Here is a 15,704-nt window from a genome sequence, read left to right on the forward strand (position 1 = left end):
GGGACTAAGTTCTTAAACCACAGAGGTAAGGTGAACTATGAACATGGCGGAGGGCAAATCAAGTGAAGACAAAGCTTCACTCCCAGTAGCTAATGATATTGCAGGCAGAAAAGTCATGTGCAGGTGAAGCAAACAATTAGGAGCAGAGGGGCAACAGGTCTTGCCTGCCATCATTGGCTTACAGAGGGCCTGGGGAGGAGTGTGGGAGGGTGGCACGGGGACACAAGGGCTGGACTAGGGTTGTGAATGGAAAGGGATTGTAGAAAGCCTGGAAGCTCCAGGTGCCTGGGCACTGCTGACCTGCAAGGTTCTCTCCCGCTGATGTGATGGTGGCCAGCCTAGGTGAACTAGGCACTTGTGCATGTCCACTGGCCTCCTCTCCTGTTTACCTGGCAGTGCTCCCTGGAGAAAGCCCAGTCTGCAGCTGGTAGAGCCCATGCTCCTGGTGCCTGGGTTCTCCTCCCTGCCCCGCGTTGCCTTCAGTGAGTGTGAAGCCTGCCTCAGGTGGGTCACATAGATGGATATTTGGTCCACCGCTTTTCTAACAAGACCTGTACCTTCAGTGTTTCCTTCTCCTTCTCTATCCGCTGCTGTTCCAGGTGTAGTTTCACAAGTGCTGACTCTTTGGCAGAGATTTCTTCTTTCAGCTGATCTACTTGATGGGTCATAATCTTTAATTTTCTCTTCATTTCTATTATTTCATCCTAGCCAAATGCAAGGAGAAATGTTTGAAAGGGAATTAAATAGACGTCACCATCCCTATGGAAGATCAATACGCCGTAGAGAGCTTTTAAGAAAGATTCTCTCAAAACAATGGTCCCTTGGCCAATTACAACTGGACTATTTCTTTGTATATTGTGCCCACCAACCTCTAAGTACTTTATAGCATTAACTCTCAAAATATTCTCATGAGACACATGCAAAGTATGCATAGGAATAACACACACACACACACACACACACACACACACACACACACGCTATTCCTCATTTTACCAGAGAGGAAATGGAACCACAACAAACATTATAACTAAAAGTCTACAAAGCAAAGCTCTGCAATTAAATGACAAGACTATGCTGCTCCCCTCTGAGTCACAGCAGCTATTAGCAGTTTTAAAAATTAAAAACAGGAGAATGGCAATTCTACATAATAATTAAAAGCGGGACCATGATCTTCACATCCTATCAAGTTGTGTCATTTCCATTTCAAACAATCTAAGAGTTCTGCATAAACTCATCTTCTTTTTCAGATGAGTTCCACAAGACGTTTGCTTGATCGATTTTAAATTCTGCCATTAGGATAACAGAAACTGCTTTATATAAATATATTCTTTACCTGAGCCTCCACCAGATTCTTGCTATACAAATTCCTGTCTGACCTCACAGCTTCATACAGGTTCTGTTGCTGTTTTAATTTAGTCTCTGATTCAGCGATTTTTTTCCTGTAGTCAAAAATCTGCATTTCACGGACTTTTATGTCTTCCATGTTCATGAAGACCTGGAGGAGAAAGTATGTGAAGATGATTAAACAGCCCATCTGTGATTATCGGTTCAAAACACACAGGTGTTTATCTAAGGGTAGCTAGTAGAAACACCAGCGATCAGAAACTCTGACTATAGCTATAACCACTGAGGTATAACAGAAATTCAGCCCAGCTGATTAGGGGCAAACATACATTTTATCTACTCCAGAATTCTGCTCAAGCATGAAGTCTTAGCACAGTTATTTTGTCATCACAAAAGGGAAAAAAAATAATGAAATTCTGAAAACATCCCCTGACCACCCCCACCCACCAAAAACAGAAAGTACAAAGAAGGCACAGGCTTAAACAGATTTTATCACAGAGCACTAAGAAAGATAAGAGATAACGTAGCTGTTTGGGGCTTTATAAAGCCCTTTATTAGGGCTTTGTAAAGTTAACAAGAAAGGAAAGTGGCCTTTGAATGTTAATAGCAGTCACAATGCTGTCTCACTAATGTCAAACTCACTCCATCAGGGAAACTCAAAGGACTTCATAAAAATGCATTCTGTTGTGCACAAAACACTTCCAGGAAAGACGAAATGCAAGAACGGCCTCTTTTTGCAAGTATGGAAAACCGAGGCATGAAATTCCACAGTGAGCCAAGACCTCTCACAAGCAATCCCTACAGTAGAAATTACATAATCATCGCTCTCAAATGCAATGTCCACAGAAATTGATTTTTTATGGACAAACTTCTTCAAAAATTCCTTAAGAAGAAAAGCATTAGCGAGGAAGATTGAGTCAGTCAATGGAACCATGGTCTACACAACACATAGAACTAGAATATATAAGAAGAAAGTTCTTAAGACTTCACTGCATTTTAGTGAAGTTCTCTTAATTAATGGTGACAGTTGAAGGCAACAAAAAGAGCAGTGTGACAGAGAATGGAAGGGGATGTACGTTACGTAACACAGCCAGGGAAGGTTCCTCTGAAGAAGAGGACTTAGGTTTCTAGGTAAAAAAGTACTTTGTTCAAAAAGTACTTAGACCTTTGCCATGACAACATCCATTGTGGTTCAGGTATGGGCCACCTATGAGTAACATGTTCCCAAATCATGGGAACTACAGAATCCTTTTTTATTCCACTTTGGAATTAGTATTCCAGAAAATATACTCAGAGAAACCCTGTTGTAATATTTTCCCTTCAGAGTTAATGATGGCTGGTGTTTAATATATTTATCCTTTATATCTACAAATAAACACCTTTCAAAGTATTCTTAGACTTATCATTAAGGAGAGATGGGATTAAATTTCAGTAAATGCCTTTTCAGCATATATTATTTTGTACTATATTTTCTTGTTGGCTCTATTGATTTGATATACTTGTATTCCTTTCATAAGTATTTTAATTTTATTTCTTTATACGTAGTTTCATGCGCCATAAGTTAAAATAAATGCATAAATGTGAAACATACATTGATTTTCTTTTCCTTCTTTACTTGGACCTTCCTTCTCCCTTCAACCCCCATCAGCTCTTCATCAACACATAAAGTAACCAGATGAGTAATCTAGGATGTGTTCGTCCATATTTTTCTTTGAATTCTGCATGTTCTATTCAGGTCGAGTAACCTCATCATCATCATAATAGCTAATATTTCTGTTACTTTCTATGTAGCGGGCACTTAACATATATTAATTCATTTAATCTTCATAAAAATCCTGTAAGTTGTGCATTGTCATCACCCCTATTTTACAAAGAAGGAAACTGAAGTCAAAGAAAGTAATATCACTCACAGCTATTCAACCAGCAAATATACAGATACAGGAATTTGCTTGTTTTCCTTCTGGGGCTTTGTTTTTATTTTTTAGCAAAATGGGAGCTTCTTATATATATTTTTATGCACTCTGCTTTTTATCACTCAATGATACTTTGTGGAAATCATGTGGAGTAGCTCAGTGTGGGTGGACCATCATAGACTCAGCTCTTCCTCTCTGATGGGATTAACTTGGTTTCCACTTTTTTGCCACTCTGAACCATTATGCAGTAAACATTTGTGTACATACGTCCTTTTACTTCTTTCATTTGTGCTTTTACTTCTGTTGGGATGGCTTCCCAGGACTGGAATATCTGACTCAAAAGATACATATTTTTTTAAACTTTAATAATATTGCTAGATTGCTTTCCAAAAATGGCTGTAACACTTTACATTTCCATACCGCCAGCAATAGTTTTCTTAATAGAAAACTCTGCTTGTGCTTTCAGAACAAATTCTCTTTGGTCATACTGAGTGATTCTTTTAATGTACTGTTGAATTTGATTTGCTAGAATTTCATTTAGGATTCTACATACATATTCATAAGTGACCTAAGTCTATAGCTTTCTTTTTGGTTCTATTTTAAAATTAAGGTTTCTGCTCGTTTCAAAAAATGAATGGAGTACCTTTGTGTTCACTTATTCATTCACTCACCCATTTATTCATTCACTCAAGGAACATGTATTGAGGACCTATCAATGGCATGCACTGTAAAAGTACTGGTGATATAAAGTAGAATAAGACTTATTCCCTACTCTCAAGTTCACCTCTAGTGAGTGACTCCACCATGAAATGGATAATCAAGGAATGGATACAATCAGTAAACTGAGATATGCACAAGGTGTTATGAGAGAATCAAACACTGGAAGGTTAATGGATGAGGAAGGTCCTACCTATCTTATCTAAGCAGTTAATATTCAAGATTTACATAATTTGTGAAAACTACCCCTTCCTTCTTATTCTTCAGCCTTCCCAACCTTGAAGCCCAAGCTCTCTCCTAGGTTTGGAATCTTTAGTCGTTATACCTGCAGAAGGCATGGGTTACATTAACATAGCAATGTCAATCAATATTACCCCAAAGAATACAAAGTGCAGGAGTATCACTTTTTCTAAATTCACAAAAATATTACATAGCCTCAGAATTATCTTAAAAGTTTAAAGAAACTCAGTTTTAAAATCCTTAGGCCCTCGGTGACAGTGTTGAAGCTAATTTTCTCTCAACTCTTTCAGTGACTTCCATAGTTAATGATCTTTCTATATTTTCTACTTCTCCTTGAGTCAAACCTTGATGTACCTACATGTTTTTGAGAGAATTGTCTATTTCAACCAATTTTTAAAATTTATGCGACTAGATTTGTACAATGTATTTTTACATATTTTTACTCTTTTATTATTATTTCTTATCATCCACTTCGTGTGGAAAGAAAATGGCCCAAGGTAAGAATATATACAGACTCTGGTGAATGGCTTGGAAGCTTGATTGGAGGCCTGGAAGGAACAAAATTAGAAAATCTGAGACAAGAAGGTCTGGGGAAGAACCATGTGAATAGTTCTGAAATGAAAAGAAATCCCATTCCTTCTTCGTCATTTCTTTGATCCATATCTTTAGATTCCTTAAAAATGAATATCAGGTGGCCTTTCAAAATACCACATTAGTAACTAAAATGTATATAAGTTAGGAATAAATGTGAAACCTAAATAAGGTACCCATGACTGGATCTGGTATTTGATGTTTTAAATAGAAAGGTACTATCTTGGCCTAAAATTTAACCTTTCTATGAACGTGATCACCCTCTCTGGGGTTCAGTGAAATGAATAGATTGAAGATACTTTGAACAGCATGATCAGCATTCAGAATATCAAGCAGCACATCAGAGAAAAGAAAAACAATTGCTTCTTCAATCACTCTGAGAGATGTTAGAACAAGAATAATCCTTTGCACGGACAGAAGAATGCTCCAGAGAAAGGACGCTGCCAAGGGTGTTTCTTTTTTGGGACATCCAGCTAGCAGGGTCCATCTCTCTGCACACAACAGTGCACAAATTCACAACTTTGCTTCTGGATTCTTGAAGCTAGGAGTAATAAAAACCCATTATGCTACTAAGAAGATCAAAGGTATTTCAGTTAAAAGACAATGAAAGAAGAAAAAAGTACTGAAACGAAGGGGAAAGACAAATTACAAAGCCATTTAGTTCTGTGTGTTGGAATTCAATTTGTTTAGATGGGACTCATTCAAACCAACGTCACACAGAAGTTCCAGTCCTGAAAATTCTTTAAAAGTGTGGGATATTAAGTAGGCGCAAAACCTTTCCTCAGCAAAATGTCCCCTGTTAAAAATAGTGTATCAGAGAATATGGGATGCCAGCTGTGGGCCTGGAGCTTAATTAATTGATTACACTTTAGATACCTCAAAGCAACTCATGAAATAAATCACATTTTAGAAAGTTTTATCACAGCCAGAGAGTTGGAGCTCCTAGCATTTGTAGGCCCTCTTCAGAGGAGCCCAGAAAATGCTTACGGCACATTCTCAGGGTACAGTCCCCGTTTATAACCTACTCCTACCTTTTCTTTTTCTGTTAAAACAACCTGCCAATGGAAATGAGGCGGAGATAAAAATCAATAACACATGCTGGAAATCTGCAGCATAGTCAAAACATCACATAGACTAAGGAAGGATAAGAAAGTAGGTCACTGAATTTGGAGCCCTTTAACTTGCATTTGATGAAATATCAGTACAATAATCTTCTCAAATAAGTTTTTCTTACTCGACAGTTTGAATGCTGATAATGCCTTCACCTTCTTAATGAAACTGAAAACCTCACTCTCTAAAAAAAGAAACTATGTGCCCAAGATGTGAAATTTTAAGTCTCCTTATTTTTCTTGCCTTCTTATTTTATCCTCTATCTTAAATTTATAGAGGCATTTCTATGTTTCTGTTTTTTAATAGCATCTTACATTATACAATGAGGTATATAATAATATCCACCTCAAAGGACCATTATGAAAATTTAAGGGAGAAAATATATATATTTGTGCCATCATGGAGCTACCAAGCATATCATAATTTAATCATTTAATAAATGGTAATAGATTATTACTTAACAAATCAATTTGATTTTTCCATGGATGATATTCTGTTCTGCAGGAAAATAGTGATCCGTAGTACACTTCTTTTATTATAATACAACAAGCTTATAATTTGTATATACCCCATTGAAGCTCCTCTCCAGGATCCTAGCCTATTAAAGATGCTCTGTATTAAAACTTCAAATAAACATCAAAAAAACAGGATCTTCATTTCGTTATGAAGTACCTATTCAGTGAACAATATTTCTTTGATCTTTTGCTTTTCTCACCTACTTCTAAGCCCTTGAAAGCATGGTATTATTCATTTCTTGGAACGTCTGTCTAGAAGAGCTTTGCTTGACACTGTTATAGGCAAATAAGTGGAGAGCTAAGAAACTTCTAAGTATGGATTCATTGTGAAAGACTGCTTTCTGGTATATAAAATGTCTAGGAGGTAATGGCCAGAAGTTTAATATTTAGAATAAAAAAAGCAGGGTCCTAAAGTGAGCCAAGTGTATGGCATGCAAAATGCTCCTCAGGTTTAAAAATCAGCTAGGAATGGTTTTACCTAGAATTTGTAACAGCTCAGAAAAAAGTAAATACAGTAGACTACAACTTACAATGCCACTCCTGGTTGCCTGGCAATTTATCTGAACAGTAAAATACAGAGTGCAGCACAGGAAAAACCGTAAGGACAGAAAGTGCTGAAACATGGTAGTAGATTACTTTACGGTTCTCCAAATGCTCACTCCCTCTCCCAGTCCCCACCACCTGCGTGGAAGGAGTCTATTACCCCTTGCTGTTGAGGTTGGACCTAGACATGTGCCTTGCCATAGCCAATGGGACATCAGAGAACTTTAGGCAAGTGGAGAACCATGAAAGGTGCTTATGTGGTTGGGTTTATCCATAGCATTCCTCCCTTTCTCCATGAGAATACCACCCATCCTAGAGGATGATAAACGTGTAGAGCAAAACTAGGCCAATCCCACAGCCCTGTACCGAGCTCAGACAAGCCCAGCCTAGATCAGCTGACACCACCCCCCCCCCCCAGGCAACTGCAGGTGTGTGAGTGAAAAATAATCTAATTGGCTTATCTTTGTATGCCAATTAGATTTGCTGGTTGTTTATTATGCAGCTATATTAGAGCAAGTGTTGACCGAGACAAACAGGTAAGAAAAGGTATGGGATTCTGAGCTGTTCAATTCTGGCACAAAAGGGGATCTTCTTTCTTATTTGCAAATGCCAAGTTAAATTAATAAAATGTAATGTAGGGCTTTCAGCATCTTAGATTCCACCTTTCTTTTTTTGTACAGAAAGAACCAGAAGGCAAATGTTGATACTGTTTTTGCAGCCAAAAGGAAGAGACAATGCCAGAAGTCACTCACAGCTAAAATTGCCAAGAATGATTCAAATAACATTGTCCATCACGGCACCATGTTGCAAAAGAATTTAAAGGGTGAGTAGACCCATCCTGACAAATATATTATTGAAGGAGAATTTGCTCTACTAAAAGTAGTCTTTGAGTAGTTAATTCAGACTCTAACTATGCTTTCCATCCATTCTTTCAAAAAAATATTTGAGTGCATACCTATTTAGTAAATAAGTAACATGAAGAACTCAACATTGAATAAGACTTGCCCTCAAAAATCTTGTAAGTCGAGTGAGGCAGACACACAAATAAAGGTAAATTGGCACAGGATTTCTTCAACTGCCAGACAGGGGAACCAAGTACAGAGGAGTCAGAGATCACCTTTAATAAAGGTCCTTGGGAAACTGGGAGTGTATTTGGTCCTTAAAGGAAGGGCAAGGTTTTATTAATACTTTTTCCTTTGTTTGTTTGTTTTTTTCCTTTTGGGGGGGGGGAAGGTCAGGATATTAAAGTAATACATATGCATTTTAGAAAATTTGAAAAATACAAAAGCACAAAAGAAAAATTGAAAATGATGTATATCCCTACCACCCTAGGATAACCACTCTTTTTCCTATTAAAATAAAAAGGCAACTAGGCTTCTTTTTTCCTTGCCCAATTCTCAGAAACTACTTTTCCTCATCACTGTAGGTAAAACAACACACACACACACACACACACACACACACACACACACACACACACTTCCAGGGCAAGTCTCTATGAGCTTCTCCTGTCACTGGTTTTGCCTGGGACATGGTCGAGCTGCAAGCACAGTTCTTTTTTCATTTCCAGAAAATATTTTCCCATTACATCTCTGCTTTGGATCTCAGTTCTACCATGAGAGAGCAACTGTCTATAGGCTGGTTTCTAGTCCCTTTCCTGTTCTCTTCTCTTCGATAATTTTTACCTTTAATTTTTTTTTCCTCTGCATTCTAGGAGAACTACTCAAGTTTTCACTCCACTTCACTGTACCACATCAATTCTATTCTTTACTAACTTTAATGAGGACTTTAAACGTCATTTTTGTGTTTTGTTTGGGTTTTGTGTGTTTTTTCATCTCTTTACAATTGTTCCTTATTTTATCCATCTCTTTCTTTTTATTTCATCTTTGCTTTACCCTAGAGGTAATGTCATCTTGGACTTATAACCCAGATGACAGTCCTGTGTCCTCTGGGGTCACCCCGTCCTTAACAACCACAACAAAAAGTCTAGAAGTCCTATTCTGTATGCTAGGACACCCAATATCCCATCTACTACCTCCAAGAATTCTTAAAAGAATTCTATTTCTCCTAATGAACTGAGGCTTTGATTTCCTGTTTCCATAAGATTCTGGATTCTCAGCTGGTATCTTGTCTCTGGCATGTACTGCCCCCTTTTCTACGATGTGTTACCTCACTTCCCTCACCATCCAATTCCTGCTTCCCTTCAAAGTGCAATCCAGTCACAGGGTTGATATAGCCAACTGTTACTGAAGGTTTGAGGTACAGAGAACAGTGAAGAACTTAAAATCAAATAGTAGGCAACCCTGTTCTTAGCAATTCCTGGGTCATTCCTTCCAGAAAAGCCCAGCCTACTGGGCTTTTCTTGATGTTGGGACTGTCTGCTCTCCTCTTTCAAGCTTTTTCATCTCCTCCCCATTTCTGGCTCACCACACTCCCTAGCACTAATTTTTGTACATTTATACTCTTGGAAGGAAGCCAAACCTTTTCTCTGCGTTTTCGTCTATTCGGTTGAACCTTAGGAAATCCCTGAGAGTCAACTGTTTTTCACTTACAAAATTGGCTATTTCAGAGGGTTCAACCTAAATATCTTGCTATTTTCCGAGCCAGGCTTTTACTCTGGGGCTTCCAGAGGCCATTCTTGTCCTCTGGTTCAAAGGCATATTTTTTCCATTGGCCCCATTAAGCTGCGTTTTCCCTTATTCATCCTTGAGCAAGGTGGGATTTATTGCAACCTAGGAGCAGCACTGTTAAGGTCGCTCCCGTCCTTAGTGTCCTAGAATGTGCTAGAATCCACCTTCAAATCTCCAGCTGGAAACAGAGCCCCGTCCAACTCTAATCTCTAGTATTCTTGCATTTAGGGATTTGTAGGAGGCCCAGGCCCAAATGCCTATTCTCTGTCACTCTGAGCTGAGGTAGCCTATGGAAAAACTGTAAATCCTAGTATGGCCCATTTTTATGGGTGATTCTCTCTGCCCTGACACCTCCCTAAGCCACCATCCTCAGAATATATTGGGCCACCACCAGTTCCTCAGCTGCCTGCCTTCCCACTCATTCTCTGGGTTTGCTGTAATTGCCAACTACCTGGACACAAACAGTTGACTGGCAGGTGGAATGACCTGGTCAGTACAGACACTGAGTCAGGGAAGAGATGGTGGGAGAGTTCTAAATCATCTGTCTAGATCTTCTCAAGTATTCTCTTTTATGAAGCAAATTCAAGGGACCGTGAGTTGAGGTCCAGGTATTTTTTCAGTTCACCTCTGGTGGTTTTAAAATCCTCATCCATTCTGGTTTTTTTTTGTGTGTTTTTTTTTTACTTCAGTGTTAGGCTTTATGTCAGCCTTAGTATTTGATGCTGGTAAAACTTTTCACCTATGTCTGCACTTTATTGACATATAACAAGAAGCTGAGAATAGCTACATTCAAATACTACTTTGAAGAAAAAACTCTGGACTATTTATCAACAAATTTACTTACTTGCTTCCTTGCTTCTTTATTTATGAAAGGTTTACACAGTATTTATTATGTGCCAAAGATTGTTCTAAATACTTTACAAATATTACCTCACTTAATCCTCACAACCACCCCTGATGTACCCCTCCAATCCTTTTCCTGTGCACATAGATAATATTGGGGTCAAACCACATAAATAATTTTGCAATCTGCTTTTATTAGATTCATATTGTAAACATGTTCCCCATTGTTAAAAATGTTTTTCAAAAACCTGATTTTAATTGTACAAACTATTGTATCAAATAAATGTGGCACAATTTATTTTGAAGAATATGCTTTTATTAAAATCTTTGCATTTCTTTTTTTTTCGTCCATTCAGTCTTTACAAAAGAAATTGCTGGGTCCAAAGGATAAACTTGGAACAATGTATATTCACGTTAGATGTAGATGAAAATATCAGTTTCGTAACATCTTCCCCAGCCCCTGATATTATTCCTCAACTCCCTATAAATAGAATGCATGAGAGGGAACGGTTGGGAATGAGGGTGTGTGTCAGAGAGAGGAAGGGGGAGAGAGAGAGGAGAAATAAATAAATATGGGGAGGATGCAAGAGATATATGTCTTAATAAGAAGTCCAGAGATGGCACAAGTTGCTGTAGCAACTAATATATGCTGTCAGGGGTTAAGTAAGAGATAGAAAAATTATAGTTGATAAATAATATTTTAAGAACGTGTACTTAAATTATTTAAGTGAGACATTATATAACCTCATGCAGTTAAAATCAGAAATTGTGGAAAAGTTACCAGCAAAACTTGGTACCAGTATCTCTCTTTTACAAGGAACCAGAGAAAAATATACACTCCTATAATAAAATCAGTGGCAGCATTCTTTTTAACACTCATCATCTATCCATTTGTTTAACAGACACTTTTTTGGTGCCTACTCTATGCCAGCATGTTGTAATGAAGAAATGAATGAGATAAACTCCTTGCTCTCAAGAGCTGACTGTAAAGTAGGGAAAACAAATGTGCAAATAAGTAATTACCCTAGAGGATGATAAGTGCTATTCCCAAGATATCTACAAATCCAAAGAGAAGGAAGTGACTAGATCTCCCTAGGGAGTGAGAGCAGACTTGATCCCAGAGATGAGTATTTGTGCTGGGTGTTGACGGGAGAATAGGAGTTTTCCATGCAGAAAGGAAAGGAAGGACTCTCCAGGGAGAACAAAAAACTTGGACTCTGCCCCATAGTCAGACCATACCAACAGCTGAGTCTTACATGGGTTACAGGAATGTACAAAAATACTGCTTCACTCTCCTCACTGGATGGCCAGGTAGGACGGGGGCAGCTAGCATCCCAGGTTAGTCTCCTCCTGCCCTCAACAGTCTCATTCCCCTTATCCCCCATGACATAGACATGTTATGTTTTACATGTGCTGTGATGCAAAAAACGTTAGAAAGCATTACCCCGGGTTGCTGAAAGGTGACAGAAGTTTGTAAGACCACTTTGGGGTCTTAGCAGTTAGCTCTGGCAGCCTCTGAGTCGCCTGGCAGCTTCTATTGGGTTAGCAGTGCAAGGGGCTTGCCACCCCTCATTTCCAGTGCCTCCTGGCCCATTGTGCCTCTACCCGCCCACAAGCCAAGCTACTGCCTGTGTCCCCTGGCTGGCGGGGCGGGGGGGAAGTGGTGCACAGGTTGGCACACTGCCTCTCGAAGACAGCTCCGCCCGACCAGTGGACGGCATCATGTGGCACCTGCCTTACTTCCGCCACCAGCCAAGAGGTGCAGGACTTTGGCCATGGCTCCAAGCAGCTGGGCATCCCCACAGCTAACTTTCCTGAACAAGTAGTAGATAGTTTTTCAGCTGATGTGTCCATGGGCATTTATTATGGTGGGACCAGTACTGGAAGCAGTCCTTGAGATGGTGGTGAGCAAAGGATGGAATACAAGAATGGAATATTGCAAGAATGCAAAGAAGTCCCTGGAGACTCACATCATGCATCCCTTCAAAGAGGACTTTTATGGGGAAATCCTCAGTGGGGCCATCATTGGCTACTTCTGACCAGAAAAGAACTTTGATTCTTACAAGTCACTTATGTCAGCAATTCAAGGTGATATTGAGAAAGCTAAGAAACGATTAGATTTACCAGAACGTTAAAAATGCAAAGAAGACAAACTTCTTTCAGGTTCCTAAGACCAAAATAATGAATGGCCAGTGATGAAGAATCGTCTTATTTATTCATTCACTGTTTTCTAGTATGTTACTGCTCATAACTAGGCAGTCTCAACTTGGTTATATTTTAAAAATCAAACATTTTCCTACAGCTGTGAACTAGTTTGAACAGTGCAATGTAGTTACCATATTATGCTTCAACTGTTCGATTAAACCCATCATGTTACAGCACTAAAAAGATTCATTTTAAAATCAAGATTCTTTTTATGTAATATGTTGATTAAAATTTACCACTAGAAAAGTCTTAAGTGTCGTATAATGGAAATGAAATGTATATAGCTATGGGTAAAAAGGCAAGTCACTAGTTGGAGATGAAAACTATAATTCCCACGGTAAAATACTAGCATATACTTATATAGCGTGTCCTGCTCAACAGAGAGGGCTCATAAAAGTCAATGTACTAAATAGAGGTTTGATAGTTTATTATAAACCTAAGGGGAAAATTCATACTCTGTGTTTTTGATATTTTGTGCATTAATATATTATTACAAACGTGAAGACCTGTGAAATTTTATGTTATTAGTCAGTTTTTTTATGAGGTCAAATCAGTGTATTGTGTTCATTTTTGTTACAGCTGTCTCGGTTCCAATTGGTCTAGACCCCCTCTACCTATCATGTTTTGTCTGTGGTTTAAAATATTAAAATTAGCGTTTTTCAAAAAATGAAAATAAAAACCAGTTGGTGTTATGGCAGCCAGGAATGGAGAGAGACTGATTATCAGGAAAGAGAAGTAGGAGGCTACAATAGATTGCATGTTCCGCTATATTTCCCATCTCACCATATAGGCCCCTTCCTTAGAAGGACCATATTCTTGCCCAGAGATGTCAGGCTTAGCCACCTGACTTGCTTTGGCCACTGGAACATGAGTGAACAGATCCTGTGCCCTTTCTTGCCTGCAGAAGCTCTGAAAGCATCAGGAAGGTCCACTGTTACACTGTTTTCCCTCTGAAGAGGTCAGCACATCCCAACAGAGTCAGCCTGTAGTCAAGAGGACACGAAGTAGGGCTGCAGCTGACCCTCAAAGGCCATGAATATGGGCAAAAATAGATCTTTGTTGCTGTAAACGACTGCGATTTGGGGGTTGGTTGTTACAGCTTAAGCTGAATGACAAAGAGGCTAACGGGCTAGCCCAAGCTAGAGACTACAAGTGCCTGAACTGACAACTAATCTTTTCAGAGTCAGTAAATCAATCAGTGGAGCTTCTAAAATGATTAAGTCAGAAGAGAAACATGCTGTATTCCAATGGTTCCCAATCAGGGGTGTGAGATTCACTTGGGGATCTTTTACCAGGAAGATACGTCTGCCCAAGGCAGGACTGAGCATATGCATTTGTGCTTCTCCAAACTTATATTCTGCAAATATCTGTTCAGCATTTATTTAGTCTAAATGGAAAGAAGCTGACTTCCTCTTAGTAAAGCTTGTTTCCCACATTCTTCATGTTTATAACTCAAATGTTGACTGTCTCCTTGGCATCTTCCTTGAGATTCCACTCCAAAAAAAGCAAAACAAAACAAACATGCAAGAGCATAGGTAAACACTGTAGAATTTATAGCAGATTTCATTGAGGAGCTGGAAGAGAGGGCTTACATTGCATAGCAGGCAACACTTTGCTAGAGGGAGAAAAAACCCATTAAATGAGTCTTTTCTCCCAAACTCTCTTCTAACCTCATAACTAAAACGTCCCTTCATTCCCCAGCCCCCACCCCTATCCTGAAACCACTGCCCATTGCCATCTGTGAATGCACCAAAAACAATACTAGTTTAACCACTCCTGCTTAATGCAGGCAATGTGCTAAGACAACTGGGTGAAGGGAAATCCAAGTCCCTGAAGTCATTCTCAAAGATGCTGCCTTGAGCCTTCTCCCTCTCAAGAAGTTTAGAAGAAACAGAGCCCGGAAGTCAGCTACACAATGTGTGAATTTCCACCACTGGTGAAGTTTTAGCTTCACAGTAGTTTCAAAATAAAAAAGCTCTTTGAATGTGTGACACATTTAGATGATGCCAGTCCTTACTTGCCTCTTAATTTGAGGTCATTTAATTAGATGCTTTTCTCAGTAGGGCAACAGGGAAGATGGAGAACCGGGAAGTTGAGAGAGGGGCTTGAGGAGGGGAAACTGAGGTCACCTAGCCCAAGCCTTGCCCATTTCACAGTTTGGTCCAGGATCAGCTCTGGGACAGCTTAGACACGGTCAACATCATTCCTCTTAAATCTTCACGTGAACCACAAGCTGAAATCTGAATAAATGGTCTTTGCAACAGTGTGCCGATCAGAAATGTAACAATCAGAAAGAATGTGAGGTGCTCCCCTCACTCACGTCACCACAAGGAGTGGCTTACCTTTTGGGTTAGGTCACTGGCTTCATTGATGTACCGATCTCGCTCCTTTTCCAGCTGAAAGATGATTTTTCTCTGCTTCTGAGCCTCCTCTTTGTAGTTCTGGATTTCTTCCTCCAGGTTCCTCTTGGCTTGTTCGTGGAGCTTTACCATGTCTAGCTGCTTCTGGGTCGCGTTGACCGCCTTGAGCATGTTCTAAAAATAAGGACAACAGAGCAGCCCCATTACTCAAAATGTTAGGGGTTAAATTTGCTCCCTGCCTCAACCCTAAAATAATTAGATGTGTTGTTTTGGATGAGTAAAAACAATCATATTCTCTATAGCTTATCAAGAGCTTATTGTGTTAATTTTGCACAAGGTACTTTAAACACACATATAAATGGACGAAGAGACCACAACATCTCTAGGAAGTGAATATACACTGTGAATGTACTAAGTGTCACTAATGGTAAATTTTGTCTTATGTGTATTTCACCACAATAAAAAAAAAAAGAGTTTTTGTTTTAAATGCAGATGCTTATGTCTCAATTCCAGAGATTCTGACTCAGTGAAATTGAGACGGAACCTAGGCACCTACATTTAAAAACAAAAAAAGCTGTACTTGTAGTTTTAGATGCTGAAATGAAAACACCATGGGTTGGCTGCCCAAGAAGCCAGGTTGTTCCCCAAAACACAGAGTTAACAGCAATGCAAGTCTGACAGCCATGCTCA

At 39.2% G+C, this 15,704-nt stretch overlaps 1 protein-coding gene and 1 pseudogene across 1 annotated transcript in view; one reads left to right on the top strand and one right to left on the bottom strand.

The window, feature by feature from the left end:
• The window catches only part of CFAP58 (cilia and flagella associated protein 58), an 89,735-nt gene that overhangs the window by 52,453 nt on the left and 21,578 nt on the right, over positions 1-15,704 (bottom strand). The window contains exons 9-11 of the mRNA XM_033130845.1: positions 14,997-15,188; positions 1,337-1,498; positions 558-704 (exon numbers count right to left, since the gene is read on the bottom strand). Of these exons, the coding sequence (XP_032986736.1) occupies positions 558-704; positions 1,337-1,498; positions 14,997-15,188 (501 nt within the window). The remainder of the gene's footprint in view (positions 1-557; positions 705-1,336; positions 1,499-14,996; positions 15,189-15,704) is intronic.
• On the top strand, positions 12,172-12,645 carry LOC117035940 (riboflavin kinase-like; annotated as a pseudogene).

The sequence above is a fragment of the Rhinolophus ferrumequinum genome, chromosome 16, assembly GCF_004115265.2.
Source record: "Rhinolophus ferrumequinum isolate MPI-CBG mRhiFer1 chromosome 16, mRhiFer1_v1.p, whole genome shotgun sequence".
In the NCBI taxonomy this organism is placed as follows: domain Eukaryota; kingdom Metazoa; phylum Chordata; class Mammalia; order Chiroptera; family Rhinolophidae; genus Rhinolophus; species Rhinolophus ferrumequinum.